The following is a 15,495-nucleotide window of genomic DNA, read 5'->3' as shown; positions in this document are numbered from 1 at the left end:
TCCTGAGGATCAGGGTGTTCATATGGATCATCAACAAGGCAGTCATCCCCTTTGTCAATAGCAGCTGCTGGGTCATCTGGGGACTCCCCAGATGGCTCTTCTTCTTCCACCCCAGCTTCTGTTACTGGGGTGTCATCATTCATGTCCTCATCAATCCCCAGAGCGAAAATTTTGGCCCTAGGTGGGTGATTTGGGCATTGGAACAAATACCCGATTTTGCCACATTTGTAGCAAAGTGGGTTACCCTTTGCATCCTTTGAGGAACGACATTGATAACTGGAAGATCCGGTATTCAAAGCATATCGGTTATTATTTGGAGGAGGCACCTCAGTAGGCACCTCAGTCTGAGTTCTTGACAACGAAGCCACTAAGGGTTTTGTCACCACCTGTGTTTTCTTAGCACTATAGGCTACAGATGGAGGGAAACTACATGTCGTAGTTACCTTTGAAGTGGAGGTTGCCACCCCTTTCGTTGAAGGGGCAGCGCTGTGAGAGCCACTCGATTTCATTTTTGAGGGATTTGTAAATTTGGAGGATGTCAGTCCTCCCCTATACGCATTGATGGCATGCATGGAATCATATGTGTGGTCTACATGTAATACTGCAGTCCAAAGGTCATCTTTGGATGAGAAATCAACCGAAATTTGGTCACGCATTACTAGCTCTTCCTTCATGTACAAAGGAAGAGCATTCAAGAAATGCTCATTGAAACTCGCCTGGTCAGGGCGAGTTATCATCTTCTCCAATGCTTGGAGAAGTTGAGTATAGAAGTGCTTGATTCCTTTGGAGGAATCATATGCAAGGGTTTTGAAGAGTTTGGTGGCAGGAACTGCTGCCGATCTCTTCACATATGTTAACATCAGCTTGTTTAACAGCTGAATGAAGGTAGGGGTCGACCCCTCCTCAAAACCTTGCTTCATATCATGAAGCACAGTTTGTTTGGGGTCACCGTCTAAGGTGCAAGCTAGAGCATCTATATGAAGCTCGTTATAGCTCGTGCCTTTCCACCCATTTCCTGACATCCAGGAAGTGAGCTCCACCAGCCAGTTCTTGAATTTTTCGAGATTGTTTTCCCCAGACCACAAAGTGGTGGGGAATGGCACAGAGTTCTTTTTCAGTAACTCTGGTTTTACGTCAGCTGGGAGTGTTAGGATACAAGCCTTTACAAGGTTTGATACCCTTCTTACAAGATTGCCCATGAAGCCCTCCGGGTCTCCAGGGGTCATACTGTTAGGGTCCCTAGAATAGGACCTAAGAGTAGTTTCGATGAACCCATCATTCAGGTTGGTGGCACTTGCCATTCTCAGAACAGTTGAGCTCGTCGCCCAAAGAGGGTTCAGATTGTTGCTGAGCTCTCTTTTCACAGGAGAAATTAGGTTTATCAGGGCCTCAACCTGAGGACCCGGCATACAACGAATGGTAGGCTGGGGAGTCAAGACTTCTTGTCTCAGCTCCTGCTCTCGTTCGTGTTGTTTACTAGGCCAATTAAGGCCAAAGAAGGTGGCCACATCACTGTCACCACCACCAGGAGACACTTGCACCCTGAACCACCCATAGGTATTTAACCTACTCTGCAGTTCTCAAGCATGGCCTTGGCGTTCTGATTCAAGACCGTGCAGCATATAGACATATGCTGCATTGTCATCTACTTGCATCCTATATTCCTTGGATGCTTCACTCGGTGCAGGAGTAGCAAAGAGGTGTCTTTGCTTCCTCTTGATTTCACCTCGCTGGTTGACCACAATGGCCAAACCGGTTCCACAACGAGATATACAAGGCAATCCTGCCTCAACATCTGCATTATCAGAATCTGATGAACTAACGAAAACCACAGGTGGTTCTCGAGAGTTTAAACGAGACATGTTCAGTTGTTCCACAACTGTCATGACCGCCTGCCCCAACATTTCAGTGATGGTCTTCTGTAGACCCTCACTCCTGTTGGCCTCATCATCAGGAGGTCGATTCCATGGCTCGATGTCACGGCCGTGCATTCCAGCCCGTTAGCCGCCCATCCCGATGCCACCCGAGCCCGTTCCCGCTATGCGAGCGTGAGCACGAGCCCCAACCTCAGCCCTATCCTCCCTGAGGACTCCCTGCTCACTCCCCCGCTTGCCCCTAGGCTCCCCTGCACCTGGCCGACTCCCCACAGCCATGCCAACCTTCCCACCCTGAGTCCGCCTCCGGCACCATGCCCAGCGCGACTCCCCTACCCCACCCACTTGGCCCCTACAGGGCCGCTATCATCCCCGCACCCGACTCTGGCCCAACTCCGAGTCCAGCGCCACTATGATACCATCGCCGCTATCGCGGCCCTACGCTCTTTCCTTTATTTATCTGTTATTGTTTGTTTTGACCCTCGGTCATTGCCGGCCGCTATGCGGCCAACCCCACTCCTTACCCTTGTTTGCTTCCGGACCCTTCGGCCTTCGGCCCGGGTCCGCTTCTATTCATTTCTTCCTCCTATATATATCCTGTATACTACATTATAGTACTTTAGCTCTAATATCGATGTGACCACGACCCCTAAGTCCTGACCCCAACAAGGCAACCCCAGTAAGTCCGAAATGAGGGCCAAGAGACAACTAGGGGGCACAGCGCTCCTTTAGAGTCGCTGAGGCCAAATGCCCTACCCTCGGGCCTTGTCTAAGGCATCGCAGCCATCGCGGCCTATAGCGGCCCGCATCGGCGACCTTCGGTGCCGACCCCGGACCAGTGTCTAACACTCGAGAAAGTGATCAGGTTTGTTACAATCCTTGTTCACCCACTTCTCTTTCAAATGGGAAGGTATCTGCACTGGTGACGAGGTGGATTCCTGTTAGACACTGGTCCAGGGTCGGCACCGAGGGTCACCGTTGCGGGCCGCTATAGGCCGTGATGGCTGTGATGCCGTGAACAAGGCCCGAGGGTAGGGCATTCGGCCTCAGCAACTCTAAAGGGAGTGCTGTGCCCCCTAGCTGTCTCTTGGCCCTCATTTCAGACTCACTGGGGTTGCCTTGCTGGGGTCAGGACTTAGGGGTTGTGGTCACATCGATATTAGAGCTAAAGTACTATAATGTAGTATACAGGATATATATAGGAGGAAGAAATGAATGGAAGCGGATCCGGGCCGAAGGGTCCGGAAGCAAACAAGGATAAGGAGCGGGGTTGGCCGCATAGTGGCCGGCAATGACCGAGGGTCAAAACAAACAATAACAGATAAATAAAGGAAAGAGCATAGGGCCGCGATAGCGGCGATGGTATCGTAGTGGTGCTGGACTCGGAGTTGGGCCAGAGTCGGGCACGGGGATGATAGCGGCCCTGTAGGGGCCAAGTGGGCGGGGTAGGGGAGTCACACTGGGCACGGTGCCAGAGGCGGACTCAGGGTGGGGAGGTTGGTGCAGCAGCGGGGGAGTCGGCCAAGTGTAGGGGAGCCTAGGGGCAAGTGGGGAAGTGAGCAGGGAGTCCTCAGGGAGGATAGGGCTGAGGTTGGGGCTCGCGCTCATGCTCGCATAGCGGTAACGGGCTCGGGCAGCATCGGGACAGGTGGCTAACAGGCCGGAATGCATGGCCGTGACAATTCCTCACTTTCCGGGTCAGGGTATATAGTGGCCATCCATATTCCAGGGTCCCCTGAACCTGGGACGTGGACAAACTTGGGTAGGCCATTGTCATCATGCAGATTCTGAGTCATCATGACCATGGGAAAAGTCCCTTGGTCACGCAACATCTGTTTAGATGCCCTAGTTGGATCTAGGGTTCATCTGGGCACAGTTGATACAGGCTCCGAAGGTCCTTCAGGAACCTTCAGAGTCTCTTCCAATTTGTCAGGTTCAATGGGTTGGGGGCTTCTTCGGGGCAAAGCTCCTGACATCCCTCGAGCACGTCTAACCTTTCCAAAATGGTGTTGAATTGACTTTCGAGCCCCTTTTCAAAACTCACAAACATCTGGATGCATTCCCTCCATGGCACATCTTCTCGTGGTGCAACAATGGAGAGCAGTAGGTCTCCCTTCATCATTGCTTTGTCAACAGGGGGATTATTAGTCCCTGTCGGCTCACCACTCATGGTTGGAAGTAGGGGCACAGGTGCTGAAGGGCCTGTGCCTCTCGCCGCTGACTGAGTCTCTGTGTCAATCGGCGTGTTGTCCAGATCGGCAGCGATCGCAGCTGGGGCTTCTGTATCAGCCACCACTCCCAACAAGTCTAGCTTGTCTGGAGGTGCATTAGGGCTCCCAATCAGATCGGGGTCAATTGGTGCGGCATCAGCCTCACCAACGTCTACAATGGGATCGAGTTCTCGTGCAGATTTCTGTGCAGTCTTCATCTTCTTTCAATAAGAAGACAATCCAGCTGCCCCTCAAGAACTCATCAGGGAAGAGGGTCTGGGTGAAGATTAGATCAACATGCTTTGCAATGTTGATCAAATCAGGAACAAGCGCAGGGTTAACTGGATTAACTTACCAAGCGCAAAAAAGTGTAAGTGTGTGGTTATAAGCGCCTCACACTCCCGGTCCATCACACAAATACGCTTTAATGAGCTATATTGTTAATGGGGGAGTAAAGGCTGAGGAGCCTTTCCTCCTACCCACGCATCTTATATATGTGTATTTACATGATGTGTTATAGATATAGGCTAGAATCTTATGGTCCATGGTTGCAAGCAGATGGACCCAGGACCTTCCCCATTTTACTTCTCCATCAAACCCCATGCCAAGCTTTCCCACTGGGTTTTGGTGCTGGCTGGGGGATTTGTTGAGTTTCAAGGGACTTCCCTTGACCATTATGACTTTTATATTAGACAGTTAGAAGTCATATGATGTGTAAGGCAGATGCCGAAAAATGTTTTCTCATTATCGAATACATAACCCACAAACCTTGTACCGCAAATTGTAACATCCTCACCATTGTGTCACCACTGTAAACTCAACCTGTAACCCTGGAACCATGTCCACCTCCCTATTCCTCCTCTCCATGACAAAACCGCAGCGAGGAGGGCATTCCCGCGCCCAACCTCCTGCTGCCCACTCCCACCAGTCCACTGGGTGGTTGAGTGGTTACTCCCATCCAACCAGAAGTTCCCTATCAGGAACTGTAGCCTATCCCACCTCCTCAGGAGAAGGATACAGTCCAGGCAGCTCCAGGATGCCTGGCCACGCACCCGCAGGTCCCACTTCCCACGGTCACCCACTACCATGCACTGGTCCACCAGCCCGCTTTCCCCAACAACTCCTGCTACCGGTACGCTCCCATGAGTGCCAAGTCACTGATAGCCACCATCTGGGTGACTCCCTTTGGGAGTCCCAGTATCCCTCACTACCGGTACGCTCCATTGAGCGCCAAGTCACCACTAGCCAAACACTCCCAGCACACCTGTTACCGGCATGCTCCCAGGAGCGCCAAGTCCCCGTTAGCAGACAGCCAGGTGGCTCCCTCAAGGAGCCCACACCATACTCGCTACTGGTACGCTCCCAGGAGCGCCAAGTTACCATTGGCCGACACACAGGTTGTACTTCCATACACTCATCCTACTCCGCTCTCCCTCCGATGGCTACACAGCCACCTCCATTAGTGAGCTGAACGGCTCAGGTTGGGTTCCCCGGAACCCATTCCTGTAACATGATGTAATGCGGCTTAATATTATACAGGTTGTTTATGTTACTGAAGCGTGACTGCAGTCATGCTTGATGTGAAGTATGGAAAGGACAGACAATGTGTGGGTACACATTGCAAGTCCTTACAGTCAGACTCAGACAAGAGTCCTTGTTGGAGGGCAGCGCATATAGTGCCTTTAGGCACTAGTGCGACCCTTCCAGACATTGCTGGAAGGTTTGGGCTGACCAAATTACTTGGTTAGGCCATGTGACTTGTGAGAACAAGTCACGCTTCTCTTTCTTATTTTGGCTATTTCGGACTTATCCATGATGGCCACATACTATATTCAAACATTTGAATTAGTTTCATTTTCCCTCAGTTCTCATGCATTACTTATTGCTTCAGTTACTTGCTCTTTATTTCTACTCATTGTATATTTAGATTATCCAACAATTATTCCATTAGTTCTGAGGGGAAGGTCTGTGTTAGACACTGGTCCAGGGTCAGCACCGAGGGTCGCCGTTGCAGGCCGCTATAGGCCGCGATGGCCGTGATGCCACAAACAAGGCCCAGGGGTAGGGCATTTGGCCTCAGCAACTCTAAAGGGAGTGCTGTGCCCCCTAGCTGTCTCTTGGCCCTCATTTCGGACTCACTGGGGTTGCCTTGTTGGGGTCAGGACTTAAGAGGTCATGGTCAAATCGATATTAGAGCTAAGGTACAATAAAGTAACATAGAGTATATATATATGGAGAAGGAATGAATGGAAACGGACCTGGGCCGAAGGCCGAAGGGTCTGGAAGCAAAAGGGGACAAAGAGCGGGGTTGGCTGCACAGTGGCTGGCAATGACCGAAGGTCAAAACAAACAATAACAGATAAATAAAGGAAGGAGCATAGGGCCACGATAGCGGTGATGGTATCGTAGCAGCGCTGGACTCGGAGTTGGGCCGGAGTCGGGCACGGGAATGGTAGCGGCCCTGTAGGGGCCAAGTGGGCAGGGTAGAGGAGTCGCACTGGGCACAGTGCCGGAGGCGGACTTGGGGCAGGAAGGTTGGTGTGGCTGTGGGGGAGTCGGCCAGGTGCAGGGGAGCCTTGGGCAAGCAGGGGAGTGTGCAGGGAGTCTGTCATATCCATGCATACCCGACCCCGACCTGACTTCTGGACCTCCACCCTCTTCACCTCCGGAGTCATAACCTACCGCTGCCATTCCGATACTCACCTTCAGTCTTGGCAACACACCTCCTCCTTACCCCCCATGCCACCTCTACTCCTCCTCCTCCTACTCCACTCCCCCTCTGCAACGCCTCCACCCTCCCATAATCCTCCTACGCTTCCCCCGTCCGCTCCGATACTCACCTTCGGACCTGACAACCCTCCTCTCCGCCACTCATTCCCCCTTACCTTTCCCCTCTCTCCTCCCTCTGGTACTCCTCCGCCACCCTTCCGCCAAGTTACGACCTTCCGCTGCTGTCCTGTACTTCCTACTCGGATGCTGATCGTATCTTCGCTCCGAGCCTCCGTCATAGTCCCGACCTCGGACTTTGACTCCACCTCGGTCTTAGTCCATTGCATTGGTGACCTCATACTACGTAAACATCATTGCCAATATCCCTCGGACTTTCAACCCCGCTTCCGTAACCCCCGTAAGCTCCACAACCCCCGAGCTTCGCGGATTGCCTTCGGCACTTTCGCCACTTGTAATGTATCTCTCACATTTACCCCTCATCCCTATTTGGACTACTGCTTCTTCCCATTCTAGCCAGTAGTCATCATCCCCACTTCTCCTCATCCTCCTGCCCCTCTGGGCCTTGCCCTCCCTACCTCCTTTCGGACGTATCACAGGTCCTTCCTTATGACCTTTCGGTACCGCTCCGCTCCTTCTTCCCTTTGTCCCCGTTCAGACATCTTTGTTCCGATTCGGTTCCCCTTTGTTTCCTTGTGCTTTTGCCCCTTCCATTATATATATCGGCACTTGTACATACTTGTGGGTTCAGTCTGAAATCAACCTGAAATGCCCCCTAGAGACTTCCTGCTCACCTACTGTGAAATTAAGGACCAAATGGACAAACAGCAATGGCACAGCGCTCCGCTTGAGTCGCTGAGGCCAAGGTCCCTCCACGCTAAGTCTCCGATTCCACTCCGGAGTCGTCTGAATCCGCCAATCTCTAACAGAGTCCTCAGGGAGGATAGGGCTGAGGTCAGGGCTTGCACTCATGCTCGTGTAGTGGGAATGGGCTCAGGTGGCATCAGGATGGGCGGCTAATGGGCCAGAATGCATGGCCATGACAGTCTGCTGTAAATGCGATGTTCCAAATATGGCACTTCAGCAGCTCACTTGCAGTCCAGAATGTACTTTTCTCAATAATTTACTAGTCCCAAATTATAGCTATTCAAATGGGCTATTCATCGATGTAAAGTGTGTGGGAAACAGTCCTGACACCCCTTTAGACAGTGGTCAGCATGAGCACAGACATTGAGTTATCCCAAAGACTCACATCTGAAAAAGTATTTTGCATTTTTCTCAATAATTTACTTGTCAATTTAGTCCCAAATTATATATTTTGGAAGCTATTCAGATGGGCTATCCATTGGTGTAAAGTGCATGGACACTGTAGGAAACAGTCCTGACACCCCTCTGGACAGTGTGGCCAGCATTGTGCATGGACAGTGAGTTGGACAGCCAATTTCGCATAATTTATTGGTCAATTATATTCTGGAAGCTATTCAATGGGGCTATCCAGCTATGTAAAGTGTGGCTAGACCATGGGAAACAGTCTTGACACCCCTCTGGACAGCAGCCAGCAATGTGCACAGATAATGAGTCAGGAGCAATATAATAATAGTTCAGATGACTCCACTACAATAGAATTATAGGCACTTCATTGGGGTACTTGATCATTGAATAGACATTCATATAAAACCCAAGGGTCTACCTCATATGCCTGGGCTCGCTGGCTGAGTGGTAGGATTGTGCTGTGTTACTATAGACTGTATTGCCATTTCAATATAATAGGTATGTGTAATAGGTATTCATACCCCCTAGTATGTAGGGTTGTCTGTTCGAATCCCTGAAGGAGTAGAATATCTACATTTCTTTTGGGCTATTGCCCTGTGGTCATGTTGCAATGCATTTACAGCAAGGTGCAAAAAAATCGACGCGCCCAATTTGGATGAATGTCCGTGCAGGTCATGTGATAATCATGTGATTATCCACAAATGGCAGAAAATAAATGATGATCGACTTGCAGTTTCCTAAATAGGATCGATCACATGACCTGATCGACCATTCATCCAAATCTGTTGCGCCGTTTGTTTTGCACCTTGCTGTAAACTCAATGATCCTGTTGCAATGCTGGGTGGCTGTTGCAACATCAAGTAATCAATGCAAGACTTGCATTGCCACCGATCCGTTTTGGCCGTTGTATTGTGTTGCATTGAGTTATAATGTATTGATACAGATTTGTATTTTTTCCGACAATTATGAGGTACTCTTTCCCTTCAACCAAAAAATTCTGTATGTCATTCGTCATTGGTGTCTCAGTATGGGGTGTGGAGAATGATATCTTTTGCAGTTTTGCAGAGTTTCTTGCTTTGTTTCCCTCCTCTCTACTCCCTTATTTTTGTCTTCCATGTACCAATGAAAATGTTTTCAGAGCTGTGCAGGGGACACGTGCAACGCATGCACTCTAGTCCTTCTGACTATCGCGAGATAACTCGCAAACTCAACTTATAACCCACTTACAACAACACTCAACGTCATTGCCATTTAACTTATTCTAGGGTGGCAACTATCACCATCATTGCCAAGGGTGGGGACCCAGCGTTGAGCTGTTCATCCAAATAAGGAAACCCCTTTTGTGAGGCCACGATCTTGCCAACTTCTTTAGGCAGATGATTGACCTGCCCCACTTACCCGTTCGAATTGCAACCGGCAGATTTTTCTGTCTCCTGCTGTAGTGTAACAAAAGCCTCGCAAGCTCGGCCAATCAACCATGCTTTCCCCAATCGAACCTATTTAGCAAGTAAAACACCGCGATTTAGAAAAAGCTGCATGGGTGATATCTTCCTCCCATTGTGAAGTCTATATCAGGGGTATTTAGAATTAAGTGGAGCGAAAATTTGCAGGGGTCCGCTACGGAAGAGCCAAAGAACACGGGTCGCGGTCTCTCGTCACAAGCCGGCCTCTAGCTTCTCGAAGCCGGATTATTCATCAAGGTGTTCAGTTGGGCCTTATAGAATCACTCGACATGCACCCTCAGCATTATATATAGCTGTATCGGTATTATCGCACCTTTGTTTGCACGCCGCCATCCTCAGAAATTCTTCATCATCGACTCTTCATCGTTCAAAATTCCGTTCTTTCAGAAACTACGTTCATCGATGCGCAAGCACCTAGGAGGGAAAGGTGCGAATGACGGTGCGAGCAGCGGCGCAAGCAGCACGAGCGTCAAGCCAGTCGTTGCGCTAGTTGGTGAGGCCCTCATCCCCGCGGACCATAGTCCTTGTTGAGATGAGCTTGCAATGTATGTGACATCGCTTGCTAGGTTCGACTGGGTACCTCGGGAAATCCATAGTTCCAGTTTTCGCCAAGGCCGCTAACGAGGGTCAGTTCGCCGCGTTCAAGATCCTGACGAGCTCGACCCCAAAGGACGAACTCAAGTCTGCTGCATCGGATAAAGTGACCATCGTACAAGTTGATTATGCATCTCCTGCATCGTTGGAGAGTGCATTAGAGGGTGTCGATGTCCTTGTAAGCGCCTTGGGGGCAAGCAAATCAACGGAGGCCGCTCAAAAGAGTTTGGTTCAAGCAGGTAAGTTTCGATCAATCCCTCTCATCATTTCATGGAAACACTATAGTTTGTTCACCTCACTCGTCACACGTGTCTCACCCAGCCGCCGCGGCCAAAGTAAAGGTGTACTTCCCATCAGAATGGGGCACCGACTTGGATGTCAGCCCATACCCCTTCCCGCCTCTCGACGCAAAGACTGAACATGTCGAAGAAGCCAGAAAAGCCGGGCTTAAAACAGTCGTCTTCGTCGTCGGGGTGTTCTCCGATATAATCCTCTTGCCTATCTCTGGTACGTATGAGCCAACATTTGCCAGAGGATCGAAGGACTAAATGTGGCTCACGCCTACGATCAGGATGGTTCACTGCGCCGAACACGGTGCACATACCCGATTCCGGCAAGAATAAGGCTGTCTTCACTGCCAAAAAGCACATTGTGCAGTATGCACTCCAAGCCGTCATTCTCGCTGCTCAGGACCCGGCGAAGTTCCCAGATAAGGTTCGCGTTTGGGACGATAATAGGTACGATGAACGGTGCTCATTTGGTAGATGAATAACATTTCCCAACACCCTGTTGGCTTTTCCTTTAGATCCTGGGATGAATACACCGCAGAGCTCGAGCAAGTCCTGGGAAGAGAACTCATCAAGAACGTCATTCCTAAAGAACAACTTGTGCAAGATTTCGCCGCCGGACCCTCCATCGGCGGCCTTGGAAGGTTACTCGCTGCCGATGGCCTTACCGATTATTCGGACAACCATAACGAATTGTTGAACCCTGGCGAGAAGTATTTCAAACGTCAGACTGTTGGGGAGACTTTGAAGGAGGTACGTTATGATGCGATAACGTATGACGTTGTGAGTGGTGACTGATGATTGCATAGGTGGGATTCAAGCTATGATGATATCGAGCAATATTGTAAGACTGCAGAGAGATGGCATGACCATACTCTTTTTCTTTTGGCCTTTCTCGGCGCCAATGTATGTGTAGAGACCATGTCGTGAACGTGCGCCCGGAAGATGTGTTCCGGCCTATTTGAAGTGGTGGCTAACTTTAGCAGGGTCATCTGAGGATGTAATCCCAAAGGATGAATTTTCACGGTCAAAACGGATTAAGTCGCGAAGACCAAGAAGACCGCGTGCGAATTGCATCAACTATATTGATTTGTACGGCTCCAGGGACCGACAACAAAAAGAACGATAGTGTCACGCGAGATCACCTGTACGTATAAGGTGGGCATTCCCTTACTGGTGGCCTGCCGGTCACCCGTTGTACCTCTTGAGGCGATGTTGGGTCATTGGCGATTGGAGTGACAATATCATCAAGGGTAGAATCTTCCCCCCATCTATTCTCGATCCCATTGTCTCGATCGCCAGTCATTCCAGCTTTTCCTCGTTCGTGTGTAACAGCCGATGACTCATCAACGGAGCCCTGCCTACGTAGTACCTACCGATCGCAGATGGGCAAGGTGGATATCAAGCTTGCCCATAGCAAAGCAACACGATCAACAAGTAACATTCCTCGGAACGTCACCACCCACAGGCCGCAGTGCCCCGGACCCCACCATGTTCGCACAACCAATACCGACCCTTTACAATAATGCTAGGAACTTCAAAGTCCCTAAGGACCGCGTGACAACACGAATCCGGATCTGGTCTGCATCTTCACCACCGATCACTCAAGTTAGTCATTAACAGCTTACTCTGTATTTCAACTGGTATACATCTGTTGGGCCATCCCCGAGGATGCATCCGTAGTTTGAGAAACGATTGCTGGAGTCGATCGGAGGTTACCACCAGCACGACTCGAACGAATAAAGGCGACCTACCTAGACAATCCGTCCATTTCATCATTAGTGCCACCAAGACGCAAAGGGCCTATTCCTCAACTTCATTATGAAGCCACATCTTAGTAGGTAACATAACCAAGGTAGTACAACGTTGGCCCAACCATTCTTCCACATACGTCCAGTTCCACAGATCGATCATAAATCTACAGTATATAGTGTAGCTGGCAATACTCTACAAGCTCAGAAGCTCTGCTCTTGCTCCAAAAAATGTTGCCACAAAGCGAGACCTATCCCAGCACGTTCTGACGGGATGTAACATGTCAGCACATGTCAGCATTCAATTACTGGAGGAACATATTTGCACCTCGAGACGGAAGGAGTGGAGAGACAAGACAAAGGAAGACGACATGGTAAGAGATGCGACGAAGTTCGTCCAGCTAGTGTCATGGAAAGGTGGTACAAGGGTTCCACAGGCAGCCAGGCCCTCGTGATGGAACAAATGATTGAATCACCTTTGCCGTCACACCTCACAGTCCAAACCACATGCGGTTAGCATCTCGGAAAGCCCAGAATCCCCTGCTTCCAGTGGGAACACAGAAAAACGACAACGGTCCAGAGATTACCAAGACAAGCGAACAAGCGATACAGAGCACAGATTTGGGCTAGATCATGATCAGACCGGGGCAGAATGATCCTCGGAAAGGCAGCCTACGCTTCCCTCACCGTCGAGACGCGAGCCAGGCCTGCACCTGTTAGAGTGTCATGTTGTTTGGTTCGAGTCTCGAACCAAATAAATCGCGCTGCTTGCTCCTTATCCCACAAGCGCGAGCGCTTCAGTTTCCATTTGGTCCCTGATTGCCAGCAACATGTTGCGACTATGCGTGGTTGAAGCGCCCGATATTGTCCCACTATCTGGATAACACCTTTGCCACGAGGGAGTCACATCCTTCGCTTTATTCCAATCTCCCACGTTTACGCAACGCTACGCATCATACGATACCCATGTGCTCGGCGTTGCATGCATGGGATGCCGTGTCCAGCGCGTTTATCCATGGCGAACGGAGCCAGATGGGCCGTTGGACTATATTTAATCCGTGCCCGTCTTGCGATCAACAACGGCGGTGCACTACTTTGCATAATTCGAGTTTGCTAATGGTTCACCGGCGAATTCTACATTGTGGCGCTAGTGATACGAAAGCACCGCTCGATAGGAACGGCCAGATCGCGCATCAAATTTAACTGATCGTTGAGATTTTTAGTTCCTCTTACGCACTTCATGCCAATAAATCGCGGCTTGACCCGGCGCCGAGTGACATCAATGTCCATTACCCACACAGCTATTATATTCCTAACAAACATATACACGCACCACACACGGGTATCAGCGTGTACCCCAAGGGCATGGTCATTCACATACTTTAATCCAAATCAAGAATAAGATAAAGCTTCACCCTGACCCCGCCGCTCACACTCACACACCCGGGCCTCGCGTGTCCGTAGTTACAGTGGTGTGTACAATTAATGAAATCCCGATCATTAAGGCGTCAAAAGAATGGGTGATCATTACACATAGTACCCCAAAACTCATTATCAACCTTTGAATGATCGGGTATTTGCCAAGATATCTGTGCCACTAACGCCGACCATCGCTAGAAAGTTATCACTGCACCCAACGACTATCAAATAGCCATCTTTCTATGGCCCTATCGCGATCATCCCGAGTTATCTTGCGCCGGGCAATCCTACGCCACGTGAATCTGACGACAGGAACGTGCGCTTTGGACTGGGGACGTTTCCCGATCAAACGTACGAAAATCTGAAACCAAAGCATATTATATACTCAGCTAGGGACGATGCTCGATTCGTCGTGGGGGGACGTGTGGATTCATGGCCGCCACCCTAACTCCAATGCTTGACCTAGGCTACCCACTTCCGAAAATATATAACGGAATAGCTACAATCCAACAGGAGCAATCATGCGCACCGTTCTTCTTGATTCTGGCTTCAAGCCCATACAGCAATCACAGCATATGTCCGGACGGTCGTTGTTTAGGCAACTAGGCATTATGCCATGCCGCCTGCATGCTTTCACTCCCCGGTGATCGTTTAATGTTGATATCTGCGTGCGGCCTAGGTGGCGGAGTGATTATTCCTCCGCGGTCGAATGTGCCAACGTAACAGTGCAACTATCCCTACTGTAACATACAAAAAAGTTTCGCGTATCGGAGTTCCAAAGAAAACTGCCCCTATAAAATCCAAGCAATCACAGATAGGACTTCTGCTGCAACCGCTCCCAGTGGTCATTGATAAGGCGACGTCCATCATCTGCTGGACTGCACTTGCTAGGTTAGCGCCTTCCATGTCCGAAGTATGATATGAAAAGTTAGGCTGCATATACCCACTACCAGCCAACATAATGCGCAAATAAAGATATATCCGACTTATCGGAAATAAGAAAGACCAAACACATCCTTTCTTGCGGTGTGTCACAAGAAGATCGCGCCACGTTGATTCACCAAAGCTGGCACAATTTGCATCTAACATTTTCAATTGCAAGTTCAAAACATATCTAGCTGTCTAGCTGCTTGCGAGAGACTCAAACGCAAATTCAGAACTGTACAAGCCCCAAAATGGATGACGGAAATGAAGGGCGTGATGATTCCCACATATGCAACAGAAAATACAAGACCTAAAACCACGGACATTGACTTTGCCCTTGTCGAAAGTTGCTTCATTGCCTTATGACTGCAAGAGGAAGGAATAAAAGATGGCCACTAAATGAAATTGAAGATAGCTGCACAAATTAACGCCGCGCACCCATCATTGATTATTCTCCGCACTTGTCCACATGATGTTACCATTCCATCAGTACTAACTGGTTTGGTCATTTCCTCAGAGGAATTTGTCCGATACTCGCATCATGACTTTTTTTTTACAGCGCTTCTGCCCAAAAAAATAATAAGGTGCCTTGATCAGGCAGACGTAAATCAGTGCAACATCAGTGCATTGGCCCCTGTGCTACGTACTTCCCCCCTCAGCCATCACTACCTAGCACAGGGAAACCATCAGCAAGCATGTAATGCTTCGATATTCTGTGCTGAGGACGTTTCATACATCCAAACGGAGCCACGATCAAAACACAGATCAGAAAGGACGACAAATGAAATCAGTAAAATGTTTTCCTTACAGAGCTAAGCTTGATATGCGAACGGTACTATGAACGGCTAACCCTTGCGGCGTCCGCCTTCTACTGCGCGACCGGCCACAGACTGATCAGGTATAGATTATTAATTGCACTGCCAAATGGTAATTCACATTATACTGACCCAGCGCCATCCCCCACCACGGGCAAA

At 49.7% G+C, this 15,495-nt stretch overlaps 2 protein-coding genes across 2 annotated transcripts; one reads left to right on the top strand and one right to left on the bottom strand.

Annotated features, from left to right (window-relative positions):
* Nucleotides 1-3,783: 3,783 nt before the first annotated feature.
* Nucleotides 3,784-4,302, bottom strand: EI90DRAFT_3024490 (uncharacterized protein; the record flags this gene model as incomplete). Its single annotated transcript, XM_039057897.1, has 1 exon — nt 3,784-4,302. The coding sequence occupies one exon, from the start codon at nt 4,300-4,302 to the stop codon at nt 3,784-3,786; it is 519 nt and encodes a 172-aa protein (XP_038907616.1).
* A 5,646-nt stretch (nt 4,303-9,948) lies between these two features.
* On the top strand, nt 9,949-12,047 carry EI90DRAFT_3024489 (uncharacterized protein; the record flags this gene model as incomplete). The annotated part of the gene is made up of 7 exons (XM_039057896.1): nt 9,949-10,039; nt 10,113-10,379; nt 10,462-10,647; nt 10,712-10,877; nt 10,946-11,180; nt 11,532-11,574; nt 11,797-12,047. 7 exons carry the CDS (start codon nt 9,949-9,951, stop codon nt 12,045-12,047), a joined length of 1,239 nt encoding a protein of 412 aa, XP_038907615.1.
* Nucleotides 12,048-15,495: the final 3,448 nt, after the last annotated feature.

Source organism: Cantharellus anzutake (assembly GCF_015039405.1).
Source record: "Cantharellus anzutake strain C23 chromosome Unknown EI90scaffold_279, whole genome shotgun sequence".
Lineage (NCBI taxonomy): Eukaryota > Fungi > Basidiomycota > Agaricomycetes > Cantharellales > Hydnaceae > Cantharellus > Cantharellus anzutake.
The sequence above is the reverse complement of the archived record's forward strand: the minus strand, read 5'-3'. Positions and strand labels throughout refer to the sequence as shown.